This window comes from Triticum urartu, chromosome 2A (genome assembly GCF_056163025.1).
Source record: "Triticum urartu cultivar PI428250 chromosome 2A, HENAU_Tu73, whole genome shotgun sequence".
Classification (NCBI taxonomy): Eukaryota; Viridiplantae; Streptophyta; class Magnoliopsida; order Poales; family Poaceae; genus Triticum; species Triticum urartu.
In genome coordinates, this window is record NC_141874.1 from 730,927,258 (window position 1) to 730,946,821 (window position 19,564).

At 45.0% G+C, this 19,564-nt stretch overlaps 2 protein-coding genes across 2 annotated transcripts; one reads left to right on the forward strand and one right to left on the reverse strand.

The window, feature by feature from the left end:
- Positions 1–2,964: 2,964 nt before the first annotated feature.
- Positions 2,965–3,759, forward strand: LOC147987306 (uncharacterized). The gene is made up of 3 exons (XM_087542343.1): positions 2,965–2,984; positions 3,100–3,379; positions 3,451–3,759. The coding sequence occupies exons 1-3, from the start codon at positions 2,965–2,967 to the stop codon at positions 3,757–3,759; spliced, it is 609 nt and encodes a 202-aa protein (XP_087398469.1).
- A 6,302-nt stretch (positions 3,760–10,061) lies between these two features.
- Positions 10,062–10,463, reverse strand: LOC147987307 (cortical cell-delineating protein-like). The gene has a single exon (XM_087542345.1). The coding sequence runs from the start codon at positions 10,461–10,463 to the stop codon at positions 10,062–10,064; it is 402 nt and encodes a 133-aa protein (XP_087398471.1).
- Between the last annotated feature and the right edge of the window lie 9,101 nt (positions 10,464–19,564).

A 19,564-nucleotide genomic window follows, 5' to 3' on the forward strand; every position in this document is an offset into this window, starting at 1 on the left:
TTTCCCTTATTTGAAAATGTAGTTTTTTCATTAGCAGCGTATTTGGATTAGTTGGGTGTATGCTAGTCACCATGCAAAAAACCTAGTTACCGATGAAATAGGGCATGTGTGGTCATTCAGATCCTTGAGCTTTTTGATGCCATGCATGTCGTATATTTCAGCACTAGTGCCTGTGATGGGATAGTTTCTACTACCCTCAAAAATTCACGTGGCAAGCTATGTTGTGAGTAAAAAGTTTCAAAATGAACTTCTGAGCTAGACGACTCACGAAAATTTTCACATAGGAGGCTTATCCATAAAACATGACCACGCAGACAAAAAGGTATGCCATGAACGCATCACAAATAATACAAGTAGATGTTGCGGATTCTTATTTAGATGACCACTCGCAGTGGACATGATATACATGTGTGTATCACTGGTTAAGTCGGGTCCAAACAAGTACATGCTAGTATGGCAGGTTATTTAGGTAGAACATATACATTCTAGGTGATGTACATGTGTTGATGCAGCTCTCATGGTGTGAGCCTGCCTGCTTGCACACATTGAGCATCATCGGTGAGGCTAGGTCGCTACTGGGGAAAACCTTATACACAGAGGTATAGTAGTAGCGCTGGTCAAAACACGGCGCTGTTGCTACTTATTAGTAGCGCTTGTTACAAAAGCACGCTACAACCATTGTTGTAGCAGTAGCGCGCCTGCGCGGAAAAGCTCTACTACTATAATTCCCTTGCTGGTGCCGGTAGGCTAGGAATAGTAGTGGCGGTTCTTCCAGAAGCACGCTACTGCTAAAAACTTTGTAGCAGCGCGTTTATGCTGTAGAGCGCTACTGCTATGAAAAAGAAAATAAATAGAAAAATAAGTAGAAAAGTAAATGAAAAGGAAAAAATAGAAAAAGGAGAAATGAAAAAAAGAAAATGTAAAGAAAACAAAACATAAACAAAAACAAAACATAAAGGAATAGCTGTGGCACGTTTCGCTGGAAAACGCTATAGCTAACTTAGCTATAGCACATTTCGGCAAAACGCGCTACTACTACTTTGACTTAACCCCCGGCCGCGCAAGCTCAAAATTTCACTAAGTCCTTCCCCCTCCACCCCCCTTTCCCCCAACTGCTCCATCGCCGTCGTCGCCCTGCCGCCTTCGACCACACCGCCGCCGCCCGAGGCCGCCTTCGACCACACCGCCGCCGCCCGAGGCCGCCCTCGACCTCACAGCCGCCGCCTGAGGCCATCGTCGACCTCACCATCGCGTCCCTCGAGCTCACCGCCACCGCCCGAGCCCGCCCAGGACCTCTGCCGCCCGAGCCAGAGCCTGCCCTCGCCGCCGACCGTAAGGCTCTGCCTCTCCTCTCCCCTACCATCCTCTCTCTCTACTAGGGCAATTCATATATATGTTGATGCTGTGTTGATGTTCATATGAACCCTAGGTGTTCATATGAACCCTAGATTTGTTTAGGGCAGTAGGCATTTTTTAGCATATAAGAAAAATGATTAGTAATTTTTTTAGGAAATTAACTAGGGAATTTTTTTATGAAAATGCCTAAATAGTAATTCCATTTAGCTTTAAAATAATAGAGGGTATGTAAATAATAGTAGCATTTAGATTTAAATTAACAGAGGCTATAAACAAAAAACACTTAGCTATAAAAAAATATTTGGACTATGGACCTGAATCTGTTCCAAATTTCATTCAAATGAAATTTGAATTATTTGGACTATGGACCTGAATATTTTTCAAGAAATTGAGTGTAGGTACTAAGGTCTTGCTGTGGAAATTTCGGTGAGGTCAGGAGGGTTAGACAAAATGGAGTCCCTATACTTTTAGCTTTAGACAAAAAACAAAAGTATTTAGCTATAAATAAAAAACAGTAGCTATGGCATTTAGCTATAAACAAAAAACAGAATTGTTTTTCTTTTCAAAAACTTGGTTAAACTAATTGTTGCTATGTAAACAAAAACCAAGATTGTTGTTATATGATATATGTCATTGATGTTCATTTGCATATTCCATTATTGTTGATTATATCTTTTCATTAAAGTGACCATGTTATATGCAAACTCCTCAATAGTGTTTGCTCATGTTATATCTTTTCATTGAAGTGGTTCGATTGTTCCCAGGTGGCTTTGTTGTTTCCAAGGAATGAAGCTGAGCGGCCTATGTTTTGCCGGAATGTTGATTCATTTCTGTTCCGGCAAATTTTAGGTTCTCAATGTGTCCACTTTTTAGCAAAAGTGATGCCGAAATTTTCCGTGAATTTTGGCATGACTTGTGCTACAAACTAGGACATATCGAGTGCCCAGGATTTGCCGCACCGGGAAGGAGTCAACGTTCCTGCAAAAATAGGCCTTTTTATGTCATTATTCATTTTATTAGGTCTAGAATTAATTGACTAGATTTAATCGTAGGAAACATGGCTAGCAACGGTGAAGGACAGAGTTCTGGTGATTGCGACGACGTCTACCTAGCGACAGACGATTTTTAAGCCTTGTTGACGATCAACCGATGTTGTTGCTGGGCCCATCGGTCGCATAGGGGACTGAGACCGACATGCAGACCGGTGCTGAGAGTGAGACCGGCGCTGAGAATCAGACCGGCATCGAGACTGACACTGAGACTGAGACCGGCGCTGCCTCGGGGAGCGGAGCCGGTATAGAACCGAAAGAAAAGAGGCGACGGCTTCCTAACAAGCTCAGGACTACTAGACTGGTGGTCACGGAGGTGGACGACGGCAATTTTGAGCCAAACGCGCCCGAGGAAGCGCGCGCGTGCTACGACAATCAAATTGGCTGCATCATACGGACAACCGCCACCATCAACGATGAGAAACTAAACAAGATAGATAATATGAGGCCCTCCCTCCTAAAGAAGCTGCACCAGATATTCTTGTTCCCGGGCCGGAATGAAAAGGATTATGAAGATCTAGATAAGGACCCGAGAATGAAGAAGATAAACAAACACGCCATGAGCAAGTTTAGCGACATGTTGGCCACCTGGAAAGCAAGGGTGAAATATCGGATTGTCAACAAAAAGGAACCCTACTCCGAGATTGTAAAGGATAATCCGACAATCACGACAGAGCACTTTGAAATATTCAAGGCGGCTTACGAGGCCGAAGCTGCCAAAAAAGTTAGAGTACACGAAGGGGCTTCAACAGAAGAACATTGGGTGCCACCACCTCGGAAGCCGTGGTTACGGCGGAAAGAGGTCCATATGGGCCAAGGAGGACGTGGAAGCCGCGAGTCTGGGCATCTCAGACCCCTTGGCGGAGTTCACCGTCCCGCAGGAGCGTGACGTCCTCAGGGCCCGGCACCGTTGGGACCTAGTGAAGAAGGTTTTCGAGAAGAACGCGGCCACGACGGAGTTCATTAGACTACTGGTAATTTTAGTTTCCGATCAATTCGACTGCACGTTAGTCATATTTGTAAATGATCCTTGTGCCTTTTGCAGAGAGAGGAGCACAGGATTGCGGCCGAAAGCGACTCACCGTCTGAGGCGTTGGCGAGGCCCAAGTGGGACACTCCATTCAACCGGGCGTTGAACATATTGAAAGGACTCCCGGTGGACACTCGACCGCCGTATGGACGCGTGCATGGTGTCGGAGATGGCGCCACGTGGAAGAAGTACTACCGTGAGACCACGGAGGAGAGAAAGGAAAGACGGAGGTTAATTGAAGAAAACATCGACAAGAAGGTTGAGATTGCGGTTGAAAAGAAATCATCTGAGACAGTCGCAACAACGGTAGCTGCCGCAAAATAGGTTCTTGTAGATATGTCTACTACCTTGGTTCCGGCCGTTTTCAATTGGAGCAGGCAAAATCCGGAAAAAATGCAGCGGAGTTTCCCCTTGCTGACTTCCTTAGGAGCAGCTCGACTAGCGTTGCACCAGCACCCGCAGCTGCACCTGCTCCCGCACCGGCTGCTGCACCTGCTCCTGCACCTGCTCCCGCACCGGCTGCTGCACCTGCTCCCGCACCGGCTCCCGCACCTGCTCCTGCACCGGCTTCCGCACCTGCTCCGGCACTGGCTCCGGCCTTGGATGTGCTCGGCGGTGCTTCGTCTTTGGCTGAGCTCGACGCCCTCACGGTATCTGTCACACCGGACCCCTTCAATAAATGTATAATCTCCCGTTTTCGTTGCCTTTCGGATGTCTCACGTCACAGACTTTTCATTGCAGGCCGACAAAACCCCGTGCACCATATTGTACACCATCGGTGACCAGAAGGTGGACGTGGGGAAGGCAACGATAATGGAGTCGAAGGAACCATTGTTCCACAGCCGGCCGATCCCCCGGAAGTCTTCAAGGTTTCCATGGCCCGTGTCAAACTGGGCCACGAGAATTTGGCTCCTCCGGTACTAGTGGGGGATGACGACGAGACCCCGCGGCGGCTTGGTGCTTGTTGCCATGGGTGGGTCCTGTTGTGGCCAAAGAGTCTGCTTCATCTGGAGGCGGCCGGGAGCACACCCACGAGCACGCAGTTAGGTATGAACATCAACACTTCGCCTACTCCATTAGTCGTCGCTGGTGACGTCGCCATATATGAGGATGAGGATGACGATGACACTCAAGAGTATGTCAATACTGGCGCCTACTTAGGGTTTGAGCGTCATGAGTCGGTGCCTGAATTGCCGCCTCCGGAGTCTGAACGTATTATGGACAACCTTCCGGTAGTAAATAAGTCTAGGAAGAGACCGAGGAAAGGCAAAAAAGCTGCTTCTATGATCCAGCCGCCTCAGCAGCCTCGGGTTCAAGACCGTATAGATATCCCCGGTGTGGCAAAATGGCATATCCCCGGTCAACCAATCCTACCTGAAGCAGCGCTAGGGGCCAGATTCGGCGATTTAAGGAGACTTCATGACGATGTGTTGCAGATAGAGAAAGGCCTCATCGCCTCAAAAAATCCAGGATACCCACTCTATGTGGTTAACGTGCCGCAGGGATTGTCGTACGTCGACACATTCCCCGCGGAGAAGTTCTTCCTTCGATTCGATTACATCTTCGACATGTTTCACTTGAAGAAGCTGGATTTTGCATTTGTCTGCCTTTATGCTTTGCACATGGACTACCTCATCGGGGTTGAGCAGATACCTCATATCTGTGTCGCTGACCCTTACTTCATGCACGGGGCCTTCTTGAGAGTCTGCGCAAAGCATTGTGAATACGCGAGGGAATACATTGTCAATTTCATGCTCACCAATAAGGACAAGGAGGCGATTCTCGTGCCTTATCATCCCATGTAAGTCATTCGTGCGGATATCCTTCCTTTGATTTTAATCATTCATTTGCACGGTGGACGCTAATTAATTTGAGGTGTACTTATTTTGCGCAGCGGCGGACGCACCGTCCTCATCATCCTCTACCCCCGATACTCCCAAGTTCTTTACTTGGACTCGTCGAAGAACATTAACAAAAAGGACTACACCCACATCAAGTCTGTTCTCGACAGTTCTATGTTTTACTACGATGCACGGGGTGGAGAGGTCAAGGATAAGAAGAAAAAGGACGGCAGGCCCGCCTTCGGCCATAAGACCGACTTCTGCTGCATCCAGCAACCGAGTGATTCTCTTAATGATGGATTCTATGTCCTACACCAGATGCTGGAGTACAGACGGGATCACCAGAACCTTCGCATGTCACCTACATCCGGCGATGCCCATATTCTGCAATGGGCAAAGAACTTAGGAGATATCAAGGATCATTGACTTTGAGCTGAGTTCTATCACATCCAGTGCGAACTTGCCCAAATCATCATGAAGGAAGTCGTTGGAAAAATAGGGATGTTCTACGAAGAAGGACAAATGTCGCGGGAAGACGTCCGAACACGCGTAGCCGCTCAGCGTCTCGACCTGAAGCCGTTCACTAAGCTCGGGGACTATCTCCTTGACTTGGATCGATGGCACGACATGGAATGATTGTCGACATATGACAATGTGTCCGTTTAGTCCATACTATCTATATGACGAAACTTTGAATTATCCACGATGAAACTTTATTTGTGATGTAATTAAATCGTCCTCCTCGAGTAGCAAAGATCACTCTAGTTAGGGCATTTTGGGTACGATGAACTTGGTTATTTATGCTGATGATATGTTGCTTATATTTTTGCCAAGTCTGTCTCTTTCTGTTGCTCAACTATATATGTTGCATATCATCGACTCATGTTATGATGCAGGTGTATAGATCATCGATAGCGAAGAAGTGCTACGCCAGGAGTATACGATGAGTGGCCGGAATGTCAGGCCCAGGTGTACCGGTTTTCGGTTTTCGAGCGACAGCTAGTAGTTAGTTTAGGTTCACGCAAAGTGATAGCTCTTCTCACGTATATCATTGTTTAGATGGATGGCAATGTAGTTGCAAGTAATCGAGATTTGTATCGCTATTTTTGAGATGATGACGAGAGACCATTTTGTGTTGGATGATGATTATGATGATGACATGATTTGATGAGACTATTTGTATGTATATGCTATGATTACATTTGTATGTGTATCATATGCTAAAGATTATTGTATGAAGCCTATTCAAATACAAAACACAAAGCCAAAAAAAACTACTAAAATTAGCAGTAGCGAGTGAAGAAAAGTTAGCAGCAGCGCCACAGTAGCAATAGCGCGTCCAGGCAAAGCGCGCTAGAGCTATTAGCAGTAGCGAGCTTCCACGAAGCGCGCTGCTGCTACACTTGTATAGAAGTAGCGCGGGTGCGCACGCGCTACTGCTATGGGTTAGCTGTAGCGCCTTATTAGTAGCGCCGGTCCTCGCGCTACTGATATAACTAGAACCCGCGCTGCTGCTAGCCTTTTCCCTAGTAGTGGGTGTTCACTCTGGTCGTTGGAGACAGAATTGGTCATGGACATGAGCCTTACCACAGACTGTGAGAATGACATTGATTTCATCAAGGACATTGGTATAGACACGGGCACGTCCTCGGGTGAAGGCAGAACACAAACAGCCTGCGACGCTCGGCATCTGACGAATCTGCCGGCAGCACTAGTTCTTCTCAAACGGGCTCATCTTGCCCAAACGGACGTTGACGCACACTTTGTGAGAAATTTCATCGCTCAACTTGCACCGTACGCCGATGGGGGATGACGGCGGCGCCTGTGCTGGTGAAGGCGGTAGGTCATCACCACGTGCATTGTCTGAAGACATAGCTAGGAGGATTGCGATGAGAAGGAGGCCACAAGAGGATTTTATGGCTTTTGTGTTGGTGGTCCCCATTGTCACTGATGCTTGCTTGTTGTGTGGGTGAGCGGATGGATGCTTGTGCATGTGCAGACTTGGAATATATATATATATATATATATATATATATATATATATATATATATATATGTATATATATATATATATCAATTTATAGGACGCGTGTGAAATTGTTTGGCAAGGAGATTATACTCGCGCATGTACATATTGTGACCCATCATGTCTAATGCCAAAGAATAGTATATTTTAGGCAGTTCATGGAATGTGGTATGAGACTAATTTAGTTATTTTCTAAGATCTTAATTAATACAACCGTACAATAAGAAATTAGGCTTCTGTACCAAACGTGCATTGAAGGAACAATTGATGAATGTCCACATTCTCATAGTTTTTCGTGATTTTCTTTGAGAAACTATCTAAAACTGTACGGTGTATATAAAAATAAATAAATAATAAGTATAGAGTTTTTTGACATAATTTTTTGATAGAACATGCCTAACTTGAGTATGAAGTAGAATGAACTACTAGGTAGCAAACACAACCACGCGTGTCCACTAACAAGATCAAACTATTTGATATCCTCGGAAGCTAAAATGAGAACCCATTCCTAAATATTGAGAGGGATATGAGCAATTAATGATTGGGCCATAAATATCTTCCATTACATTCCACAAGTGTGTAGTAGGGTTCACTACAAGTCGCCTTATCTTCTTGAAGGATGAATATAGATTTTTTTCTCCATGATTACGAAAACCCTTGCGCTTGGTCAGCAGAATTCCACCACACATCAAGTCCAACATATGCGCATAGGGAATTACAGTGGTCATCCTTGTGAATAGTAGTTAAGGAATCCTACATGAATAACATTCATCATAAATCATGTGGTGACTTGCTCAAAACCAACAAGTTGATAGTGAAAAGTGTCCTTGGAAGCATGAGCCAAAAACTGTGTGAATTCGGATACCCAGAATTTAACTGTTTATTGCTGTAGTCGTAATCAATGCTTACCACACAAATTCTCTCTCATGCATGAGAACTTTTACAAACCGGATAATCCCATTATGTCGATTTTTATCAATACATGGCAAAGAATATCCTAGATTACACCGGAGTAAAAAAAATCTTCTAGTTATACAGAGAACTAGTAAACTCAATATACATGATTTTATATAGGGTGTCCCTCAGATATAGTGCGACAACATAATCGTAGGTTTTTAGTTTCAACATCTTGTGTATTTTTTGCTTGTTTCATGCGGCACGTCATTTTGTACGAATTGTAATAACGTCGAGTTCGGCCCTGCCTGAGATATCATGATTGAATTATAGAAATTCATCTCCTGCTATTTGATTAATTGAATGTTAATTTCCTTCTCCTCAAAACACTAGAAAATCTCTTTTTCAGTGTGCACCGTCGTGTTTGTCGTATATCCCATATGCTGAGTGAAATTAGTTTGTCAATATTATTTTGCCCTGCCATTTTTTGCGATGGTCTTTAAGCCTAGAACCGACCCTATTCTTGCATACTTACAATTTCCATCAACTAAATTTATCGACCCCATCCCCGTCTTAGAAATGCATTGATATATAGAAAACTAACTAAGCGGCAACATCACTCTCGCTTGTTGAGTGCCGGAATGAGGATGATGGCGACTTGGTGTCCTAGGAACATAAACTTTGATGTGATCCCCATTTTTTAGTTAATCATGGATTATTAATTTTATCAATTATTTCATGTAATATTTTTGATGGAGAGTCGGATTGTTGGCTCGAGTTTTGGAAAAATAGTAAGTGTCAGCGGTGGTCATTTTGCAGAGTTACGTTGGATCTTATACCTAGGTATGAAACATTGGCACATTCCATTGGATGCTCGACATCTAGCACGATGTGATGGTTTGTCACCGTCGGGGGCTTCATGGTTATGTGCGGTTCCTTCTATAGACAATGATTCAAGTTTGTCACATTGTTGTTGAAGAATATGAAATACAACTGTGATCATCTGTCTCATATTTAAATAAATAGAGCATGGACAAAACATGCAATCCTATCTTTGGTGATACAACAAACTTTTTGATGCCTTTTCGCATGTTAAACCTCCATATGAGGCAGTTTCCTAAGACCATCTGCACTACAGGTGTTTTGTCATTACATGGCGCATTGTAGAGTGCTCAAATTATTTTCTGCCGCTAGTTTGTGTTTGTTTTTTCCCTTATTTGAAAATGTAGTTTTTTCAATAGCGGCGTATTTGGGTTAGTTGGGTGGATGCTAGTCGCCATGTTGTCTTGGTGATTGTTTTATTACAGAGATGGTAATTGGCCTTTCTGAGCGAACTAATGCCATTTCTTGCAACAAGGTTTTTGAAACGCAAAAAAACTAGTCGCCGATGAAATAGGGCAGGTGTGGTCATTCAGATCCTTGAGCTTTTTGATGCCATGCATGTCGTATATTTTAGCACTAGAGCCTGTGATGGGAAAGTTTCTACTGCCCTCACAAATTCACTTGGCGAGCTACGTTGTGAGTAAAAAGCTTGAAAATGAACTTCTGAGCTAGACGACTTGGGAAATTTTTCACATAGGAGGCATATACGTAAAACATGACCACGCAGACAAAAAGGCATGCCATGAACACATCACAACTAATACAAGTAGATGTCGCGGATTCTTATTTAGATGACCACTCGCAGTGGACATGATATACATGTGTATCACTGGTTAAGTCGGGTCCAAACCAGTACATGCTAGTATGGGAGGTTATTTAGGTAGAACATATACATTCTAGGTGATGTACATGTGTTGATGCACCTCTCATGGTGTGAGCCTGCCTGCTTGCACACATTGAGCGTCATTGGTGAGGCTAGATGGTCAGCCAGATCCTTGGAGACAGAATTGGTCGTGGACACAAGCCTTACCACAGACTGTGAGAACGACATTTATTTCATCAAGGACATTGCCATAGACACGGGCACGTGCTCGGGTGAAGGCAGAACAGAAACAGTCCACGGCGTTTGGCGTCTGACGAATCTGCCGGCAGCACTGGTTCTTCTCAAACGGGCTCATCTTGCCCAAGCGGACGTTGACGCACACTTTGAGAGCAATTTCATCCCACAACTTGCACCATCCAGCGACGGGGGATGGCGGCAGCGCCTGTGCTGGTGAAGGCGGTAGGTCATCGCCACGTGCATTGTCTGAAGACATAGCTAGGAGGATTGCGATGAGAAGGAGGCCACAAGAGGGTTTTATGGCTTTGGTGTTGGTGGTCACCATTGTTGTAGATGCTTGCTTGTTCTATGGGTGAGCGGATGGATGCTTGTGCATGTGCAGACTTGGAATGTATCAATTTATAGGACGCCTGTGAAATTGTTGGGCAAGGCGATTAGTACTCGCACATGTACACATTACAACCCATCATGTCTCATGCTAAAGAATAGTATATTTTAGGCAGTCCACGGAATGTGAAATCAGACTAATTTAGTTCTTTTCTATGATCTTAATTACTACAACCGTACAATAAGAAATTATGCTCCTGTACCAAACGTGCATTGAAGGTACAAGTGAGGAATATCCACATTCTCAAAGTCTTTTGTAATTTTCTTTGAGAAACTATCTAAAACTTTACGGTGTATATAAAAATAAATAAATAATAAGTATAGAGTTAGGACATAATTTTTTTATGGAACATGCCTAACTTGAGTATGAAGTAGAATGAACTACTAGGTAGCAAACACATCCACACGTGTCCACTAACAAGACCAAACTGTTTGATATCCTCGGAAGCTAAAATGAGGACCCATTCTTAAATATTTGAGCGGGATATGAGCATGTAAAGATTGGGCCATAAATATCTTCTAATACATTCCACAAGTGTGTAGTAGCCTTTCACTACAAGTCGCCTTATCTTCTTGAAGAATGAATATAGATTTATTTTCTCCATGATTATGAAAACTCTTGCGCTTGGTCAGCAGAATTCAGTCACACGTCAAGTCCAACACATGCGCATAGGGAATTACAGTAGTGATCGTTGTGACTAGTAGATAAGGAATCCTACATGAGTAACATTCATCTTATTTAGATCATGTGGTGACTTGCTCAAAACCAACAAGTTGATAGTGAAAAGTGTCCTTGGAAGCACGAGCCAAAAACTGAGTGAATGTGAATACCCGAAATTTAACTGTTTATTGGTGTAGTCGTACTCACTGCTTACCACACAAAGTCGCTCATATGCATGAGAACTTTTACAAACCGGATAGTCCCATTATGTTGATTTTTATCAATACATGGCAAAGAATATCCTAGATTACATCGGAGTAAAACAATCTTCTAGGTATACAGAGAATTAGTAAACTCAATATACATGATTTTATATAGGGTGTCCCTCACATATAGTGCGACACCAAAATCGTAGGTTTTTAGTTTCAACATCTTGTGTATTTTTTGCTTGTTTCACGTGGCACGTCATGTTATAGAAAATGTAATAACGTCGAGTTCGGCCCTACTTGAGATCTCATGATTGAATTGTAGAAATTCATCTCCGGCTATTCGATTAATTGAATGTTAATTTCCTTCTCCTCAAAACACTAGAAAATCTCCTTTTCAATGTGCACCGTCTTGTTTGCCGTCTATCCGATATGCTGAGTGAAATTAGTCTGTCAGTATTTTTTTCCCTGCCATTTTTTGGGTTGGCCTTTACGCTTAGAACCGACCCTACTATTGCATACGTACCATTTCCATCAATTAAATTTATTGACCCCATCCCCGTCTTATAAATGTATTGGTATATAGGAAACTAACTAAGTGGCAACATCACTCTTGCTTGTTGAGTGCCGGAATGAGGATGAAGGCGACTTGGTGTCCTAGGATCATAAACTTTGACGTGATCCCCATTTTTAGTTAATCATGGATTATTTATTTTATCAATTATTTCATGTAATATTTTAGATGGAGAGGCTTCGATTGTTGGATCCAGTTTTGGAAAAATAGTAAGTGTTAGGGGTGGTCATTTTGCAGAGTTACGCTGGATCTTGCACCTAGGTCTGAAACGTTGGCACACTCCATTGGATGCTCGACGTCTAGAAAGATGTGATGTCTTGTCACTGTCGGGGGTTTCATGGTTACGCGAGGTTCCTTCTATAGACAATGCTTCAAGTTTGTCATATTATTGTTGAAGAATCTGGAATACGGATCTGATCATCTTTCTCATAGTTAAATAAACAGAGCATGGCCAAAACATGCAATCCTGGCTTTGGTGATAGAACAAACTTTTTATGCCTTTTCGTATGTTAAACCTCCATATGAGGCACTTTCCTGAGACCATCTGCACTACATGTGTTTTGTCTATAGATGGCGCAGTGTAGAATGCTCAAATCATTTTCTGCTGCTAGTTTTGTTTGTTTTTTCCTTATTTGAAAATGTAGTTTTTTCAATAGCAGCGTATTTGGATTAGTCGAGTGGATGCTAGTCACCATGTTGTTTCGGTGATTCTTATATTACGGATATGTCAATTGGCCTTTCTGAGCGAACTAATGCCATCTCTCGCAACAACGTTTTTGATGGGCAAAAAAACTAGTCACCGATGAAATAGGGCTTGTGTGGTTATTCAGATCCTTGAGCTTTTTGATGCCATGCATGTCATATATTTTAGCACTAGAGCCTGTGATGGGAAAGTTTCTACTGCCCTCACAAATTCACTTGGCAAGCTATGTTGTGAGTAAAAAGCTTGAAAATGAACTTCTGAGCTAGACGACTTGGGAAATTTTTCACATAGGAGGCATATACGTAAAACATGACCACGCAGACAAAAAGGCATGCCATGAACACATCACAACTAATACGAGTAGATGTCGCGGATTCTTATTTAGATGACCACTCGCAGTGGACATGATATACATGTGTATCACTGGTTAAGTCGGGTCCAAACTAGTACATGCTAGTATGGCAGGTTATTTAGGTAGAACCTATACATTCTAGGTAATGTACATGTGTTGATGCACCTCACATGGTGTGAGCCTTCCTGCTTGCACACATTAAGCGTCATTGGTGAGGCTAGATGTTCACCCAGATCATTGGAGACAGAATTGGTCGTGGACACGAGCCTTACCACAGACTGTGAGAATGGCATTGATTTCATCAAGGACATTGGCATAGAAACATAGACGTGTTCGGGTGAAGGTGGAACAGAAACAGTCCGTGGTGTTTGGCGTCTGACGAATCTGCCGGCAACACTGGTTCTTCCCAAAAGGGCACATCTTTCCCAAGCGGACGTTGACACACACTTTGAGAGCAATTTCATTGCTCAACTTGTGCTGTCCACTGACGGGGGATGGCGGCGGCACCTGTGCTGGTGAAGGCGGTATGTTGGGGATATAGCTACCAGGTATGACCCGCCCAGGAGGGGCCGGGTCAACCCCAATGGCGGGTTACAAAAAGAAGCCCGGTAAACATGCAAGGCGATGGTTTGTTATAGGGCTTGTAGTAGGCCCAAGCCCAGAGGCGGCTTAAGGCCCAATATTGTAAACCACCATATGTAACGAAATACTTGTAAACAAAGGCATATACAAGAAGTCACCGAGCCGGACACGATTTACGAGCCGGCCGGGACTCTATAGGCCGCCAGGCGTCAACCCGTGTATATAAGGGGACGACCCAACGGCGGCTTGGGGACAAGGATCAACAGATTGATAGCCAAGATAGCGGATTCGCTCCTTGGTCATCGAAACCTAGCAATACAACATCAACTGGATTAGGCCTTACCTTCACCGTAAGGGGCCGAACCAGTATAAACCTCTCATGTCCTTTGTCCCGATTAACCCCTTTAAGCTTCCTAGTTGCGATGGCCCTACGACTAAGTCCTTTCGCTAGGACATCTGCCGTGACAATTCCACAACAGTTGGCACCCACCGTGGGGCCAGCGCATAGTGGATTTGAGTTCTTGAAGGGCAAATTCGAAGGGCTCAAGGGATACGCTGTGGGCCGGATGACCAAGAGTTGTCGCGGCAAGCTCTACATCGACGACGAAGGCTGGGGCCCCGACGCCAGCTCAATTGAGTACAGATACTGGTTCCCCTTCGGCGGAATCCACGTCTTCATCGGCCGGATCGGCAAGCCGGGCCCTGAGCCGGACATCTGCACTGACCTCGTCGAGACGGCTCAGCGCGCTAGATCTACCCGGGCTCAACCCGCCATGAAGCATGCCTTCGTGGGTTGCATCCATGGAGGTGAATTTTCTGAAGGATCGGTGGATGGTGGTGAGACGGCCGTTTGTTCTGACGGTGAGTCATCCACGGGCGAAACAGATTCTTTGTATCAGTTACATGACGGCGGGCTCGGGGGCTGTTCCGATGGCAGCAGTATTTCGGACCCCACTGAGCCGCCGAATCGAACCGGAGTCTTCATGGCTGGCACTCAACCTGGTCTGAATTCTACGGCTGGGGTAGCCATAACCACCGGGTCAGCAGCGGCCGGGTCAGGAGACCCCGTGCGACCGCCAGCTCAAGTATTAATGGACCTCATGGATAGGATGACGGCCCTGTTGATTGTTGTGGTTGAGCAGGCGGATAAGGCTCAGCATGACGCAGAAGTAGCACGGCTACGCGGAGAGGTAGCACAGGCCAAGGAAAATTTAGCAGCGGAAGACGTCAGGATGGCCGCAGAACGGGAGGCTCTGGATGCACGTGCTCAACAGCTTCAAGCGGAGACTTTACGGCTCTAGGTGGATCTGAACGCGTCAAACGAGGTCATGAGGAGAAGACACCAGAAAAATCAGTCATGTCTGCCTCTGACTTACGATCCTAGGAACCTTTTCCACACACCCGGGGCGGTCCCAGCAACCCGCCGGAGGCAAATCGGATCACAACACCCGGGACAGGGGCGCCGGTTCAGCCGAGGGCCATGGAACCACCCCGTGTGAATACTGCTCCGCCTCATTACATGCCAGTACCACCGGGTCACTTCTCTAACCCTTTGGAGAATTTAATTGCTGCATCGGCTCGTCTGGCGGCTCTCCCAATGGAAGGCGTCTCTCCAATGGCGATCGAAACACGAAGGGTCAGAGAACTTCTGCAGACAGCCCTGGCACAGCAGGATGCGTACTCTTATAGTCGAGACAGAATCCATTCGACCCATCACCCAAGACGGAGCCCGAGCTATAGCAGGCATATGGACTCAGCGGCTATGTCAAGCAATGCCCAACGCCGTAACCAGCCGCACATGCATGACCCAGCATAGGATGGAGCCTTTAACTTGGTGGATCAGGAGAGGATTCGTCAGGAGGCTGAGTGGACGGTTCAACTGGCAGCTGAGCAGGCGGCTCATCAGGCTTTTCCGGTTTATCCAGCAACCTCTGTTGAGGCAGGAGTGGCCACAAGAACAGGAGGTGTCCCTTTCCTGGTGCCGGCTCTATGATGTCTACTACACAACCTTCTTCTTGTAGATGTTGTTGGGCCTCCAAGTGCAGAGGTTTGTAGGACAGTAGCAAATTTCCCTCAAGTGGATGACCTAAGGTTTATCAATCCGTAGGAGGCGTAGGATGAAGATGGTCTCTCTCAAGCAACCCTGCAACCAAATAACAAAGAGTCTCTTGTGTCCCCAACACACCCAATACAATGGTAAATTGTATAGGTGCACTAGTTTGGCGAAGAGATGGTGATACAAGTGGTATGGATGGTAGATAAAAGTTTTTGTAATCTAAAAAATATAAAAACAGCAAGGTAACTAATGATAAAAGTGAGCGTAAACGGTATTGCAATGCGTTGAAACAAGGCCTAGGGTTCATACTTTTGCTAGTGCAAATTCCCTCAACAATAATAACATAATTGGATCACATAACTATCCCTCAACATGCAATAAAGAGTCACTCCAAAGTTACTAATAGTGGAGAACAAACGAAGAGATTATGGTAGGGTACGAAACCACCTCAAAGTTATTCTTTCCAATCAATCCGTTGGGCTATTCCTATAAGTGTCACAAACAGCCCTAGAGTTCGTACTAGAATAACACCTTAAGACACAAATCAACCAAAACCCTAATGTCACCTAGATACTCCAATGTCACCTCAAGTATCCGTGGGTATGATTATACGATATGCATCACACAATCTCAGATTCATCTATTCAACCAACACATAGAACCTCAAAGAGTGCCCAAAAGTTCCTACCGGAGAATCACGATGAAAACATGTGCCAACCCCTATGCATAGGTTCATGGGCGAAAAAGTTGATCACCAAAACATACATCAAGTGAATCACGTGATATCCCATTGTCACCACAGATACGCACGACAAGACATACATCAAGTGTTCTCAAATCTTTAAAGACTCAATCCAATAAGATAACTTCAAAGAGGAAACTCAATCCATTACAAGAGAGTAGAGGGGGGAGAAAACATCATAAGATCCAACTATAATAGCAAAGCTCGCGATACATCAAGATCGTGCCAAATCAAGAACACGAGAGAGAGAGAGAGATCAAACACATAGCTATTGGTACATACCCTCAGCCCTGAGGGAGAACTACTCCCTACTCGTCATGGAGAGCACCGGGATGATGAAGATGGCCACCGGAGAAGGATTGCCCCCTCCGGCAGGGTGCCGGAACGGGTCTAGATTGGTTTTCGGTGGCTACGGAGGCTTCTGGTGGCGGAACTCCCGATTGAAGGAAATATGCCCTAGATGTAATAATAAAGTTATTATTTATTTCCTTATTTCATGATAAATGTTTATTATTCATGCTAGAATTGTATTAACCGGAAACATAATACATGTGTGAATACATAGACAAACAAAGTGTCACTAGTATGCCTCTACTTGACTAGCTCGTTAATCGAAGATGGTTATGTTTCCTAACCATAGACATGTGTTGTCATTTGATTAACGGGATCACATCATTAGGAGAATGATGTGATTGACATGACCCATTCCATTAGCTTAGCACCCGATCGTTTAGTATGTTGTTATTGTTTTATTCAGGACTTATACATGTTCCTATGACTATGAGATTATGCAACTCCCGTTTGCCGGAGGAACACTTTTTGTGCTACCAAACGTCACAACGTAACTGGGTGATTATAAAGGAGCTCTACAGGTGTCTCCAAAGGTACATGTTGGGTTGGCGTATTTCGAGATTAGGATTTGTCACTCCGATTGTCGGAGAGGTATCTCTGGGCCTCTCGGTAATGCACATCACATAAGCCTTGCAAGAATTGCAACTAATGAGTTAGTTCCGAGATGATGTATTATGAAACGAGTAAAGAGACTTGCCGGTAACGAGATTGAACTAGGTATTGAGATACCGACGATCGAATCTCGGGCAAGTAACATACCGATGACAAAGGGAACAACGTATGTTGTTATGCGGTCTGATCGATAAAGATCTTCGTAGAATATGTGGGAGCCAATATGAGCATCCAGGTTCCGCTATTGGTTATTGACCGGAGACGTGTCTTGGTCATGTATACATTGTTCTCGAACCCGTAGGGTCCGCACGCTTAAGGTTTCGATGACAGTTATATTTTGAGTTTATGAGTTTTGATGTACCGAAGGAGTTCGGAGTCCCGGATGAGATCAGGGACATGACGAGGAGTCTCAAAATGGTCGAGACGTAAAGATCGATATATTGGACGACTATATTCAGACATCAGAAAGGTTCCGAGTGATTCGGGTATTTTCGGAGCTACCGGGGAGTTACGGGAATACGAGGAAGAAGCAATGGGCCTTAATGGGCCTTAGTGGGAAGGACCAGGAGGTGGCACGCCCCCCTCCCAAGCCCAGTCCGAATTGGACAAGGGGTTTGGGGCGCGGCCCCTCTCTCCCTTCCTTCCCCTCTTCCCCCCTTTCCCCCTTCTCCTAGTTGGACTAGGAAAGGAGGAAACCTACTCCAACTAGGAGTAGGAATCCTACTCCCTGGCGCACCCCTCCTAGGGCCGGCCTCCTCCCCCTTGCTCCCTTATATACGGGGGCAGGGGGGCACCTCTAGACACACAAGTTGATCTACAAGATCGTTCTCTTAGCCGTGTGCGGTGCCCCCCCTCCACCATAGTCCTTGATAATATTGTAGCGGTGCTTAGGCGAAGCCCTGCGACGGTAGAACATCAAGATCGTCACCATGCCGTCGTGTTGACAGAACTCTTCCCCGACACTTTGCTGGATTGGAGTCCGGGGATCGTCATCGAGCTGAACGTGTGCTAGAACTCGAAGGTGCTGTAGTTTCGGTGCTTGATCGGTCGGGCCGTGAAGACGTACGACTACATCAACCGCGTTGTGCTAATGCTTCCGCTTTCGGTCTATGAGGGTACGTGGACAATACTCTCCCCTCTCGTTGCTATGCATCACCATGATCTTGCGTGTGCGTAGGAATTTTTTTTTTGAAATTACTACGTTCCCCAACAGTGGCATCCGAGCCTAGGTTTTATGCGTTGATGTTGTGCACGAGTAGAACACAAGTGAGTTGTGGGCGATATAAGTCATACTGCTTACCAGCATGTCATACTTTGGTTCGGCCGTATTGTTGGATGATGCGGCCCGGACCGACATTACGCGTACGCTTACGCGAGACTAGTTCTACCGACGTGCTTTGCACACAGGTGGCTGGCGGGTGTCAGTTTGTCCAACTTTAGTTGAACCAAGTGTGGCTACGCCCGGTCCTTGCGAAGGTTAAAACAGCACCAACTTGACAAACTATCGTTGTGGTTTTGATGCATAGGTAAGAACGGTTCTTGCTAAGCCCGTAGCAGCCACATAAACCTTGCAACAACAAAGTAGAGGACGTCTAACTTGTTTTTGCAGGGCATGTTGTGATGTGATATGGTCAAGACGTGATGAGTTATAAGTTTTTGTATAAGATGATCATGTTTTGTTGAAGTTATCGGCAACTGGCAAAAGCCTTATGGTCGTCTCTTTATTGCATAAGATGCAAGCGCCGAATAATTGCTTTACTTTATCGCTATGCGATAGCAATAGTTGCAAGAGCAATAGTTGGCGAGACGTCCACGTGACGACACATTGATATAGATCAAGATGATGGAGATCATGGTGTCATGCCGGTGATGATATAGATCATGATAGTACTTTGGAGATAGAGATCAAAGGCGCAAGATGATGATGGCCATATCATGTCACATATTTTGATTGCATATGATGTTTATCTTTTATACATCTTATTTTTGCTTTGTTTGACGGTAGAATTTTAAGATGATCTCTCACTAATTATCAAGAAGTGTTCTCCCTGAGTATGCACCGTTGCGAAAGTTCTTCGTGCTGAGACACCACATGATGATCGGGTGTGATAGGCTCTACGTTCAAATACAACGGGTGCAAAACAGTTGCACACATGGAATACTCAGGTTATACTTGACAAGCCAAGCATATACAGATATG

Excerpts from the sequence above, each read along its gene's own strand:
- LOC147987306 (XM_087542343.1), top strand. The coding sequence starts at position 2,965 with ATGAGCAAGTTTAGCGACAT. Across the intron at positions 2,985-3,099 it reads ATGAGCAAGTTTAGCGACAT|GCGGCTTACGAGGCCGAAGC; the intron begins GTTGGCCACCTG and ends GAAATATTCAAG. Across the intron at positions 3,380-3,450 it reads CGGAGTTCATTAGACTACTG|AGAGAGGAGCACAGGATTGC; the intron begins GTAATTTTAGTT and ends TGCCTTTTGCAG.
- LOC147987307 (XM_087542345.1), bottom strand. The coding sequence starts at position 10,463 with ATGGTGACCACCAACACCAAAGCCATAAAACCCTCTTGTGGCCTCCTT.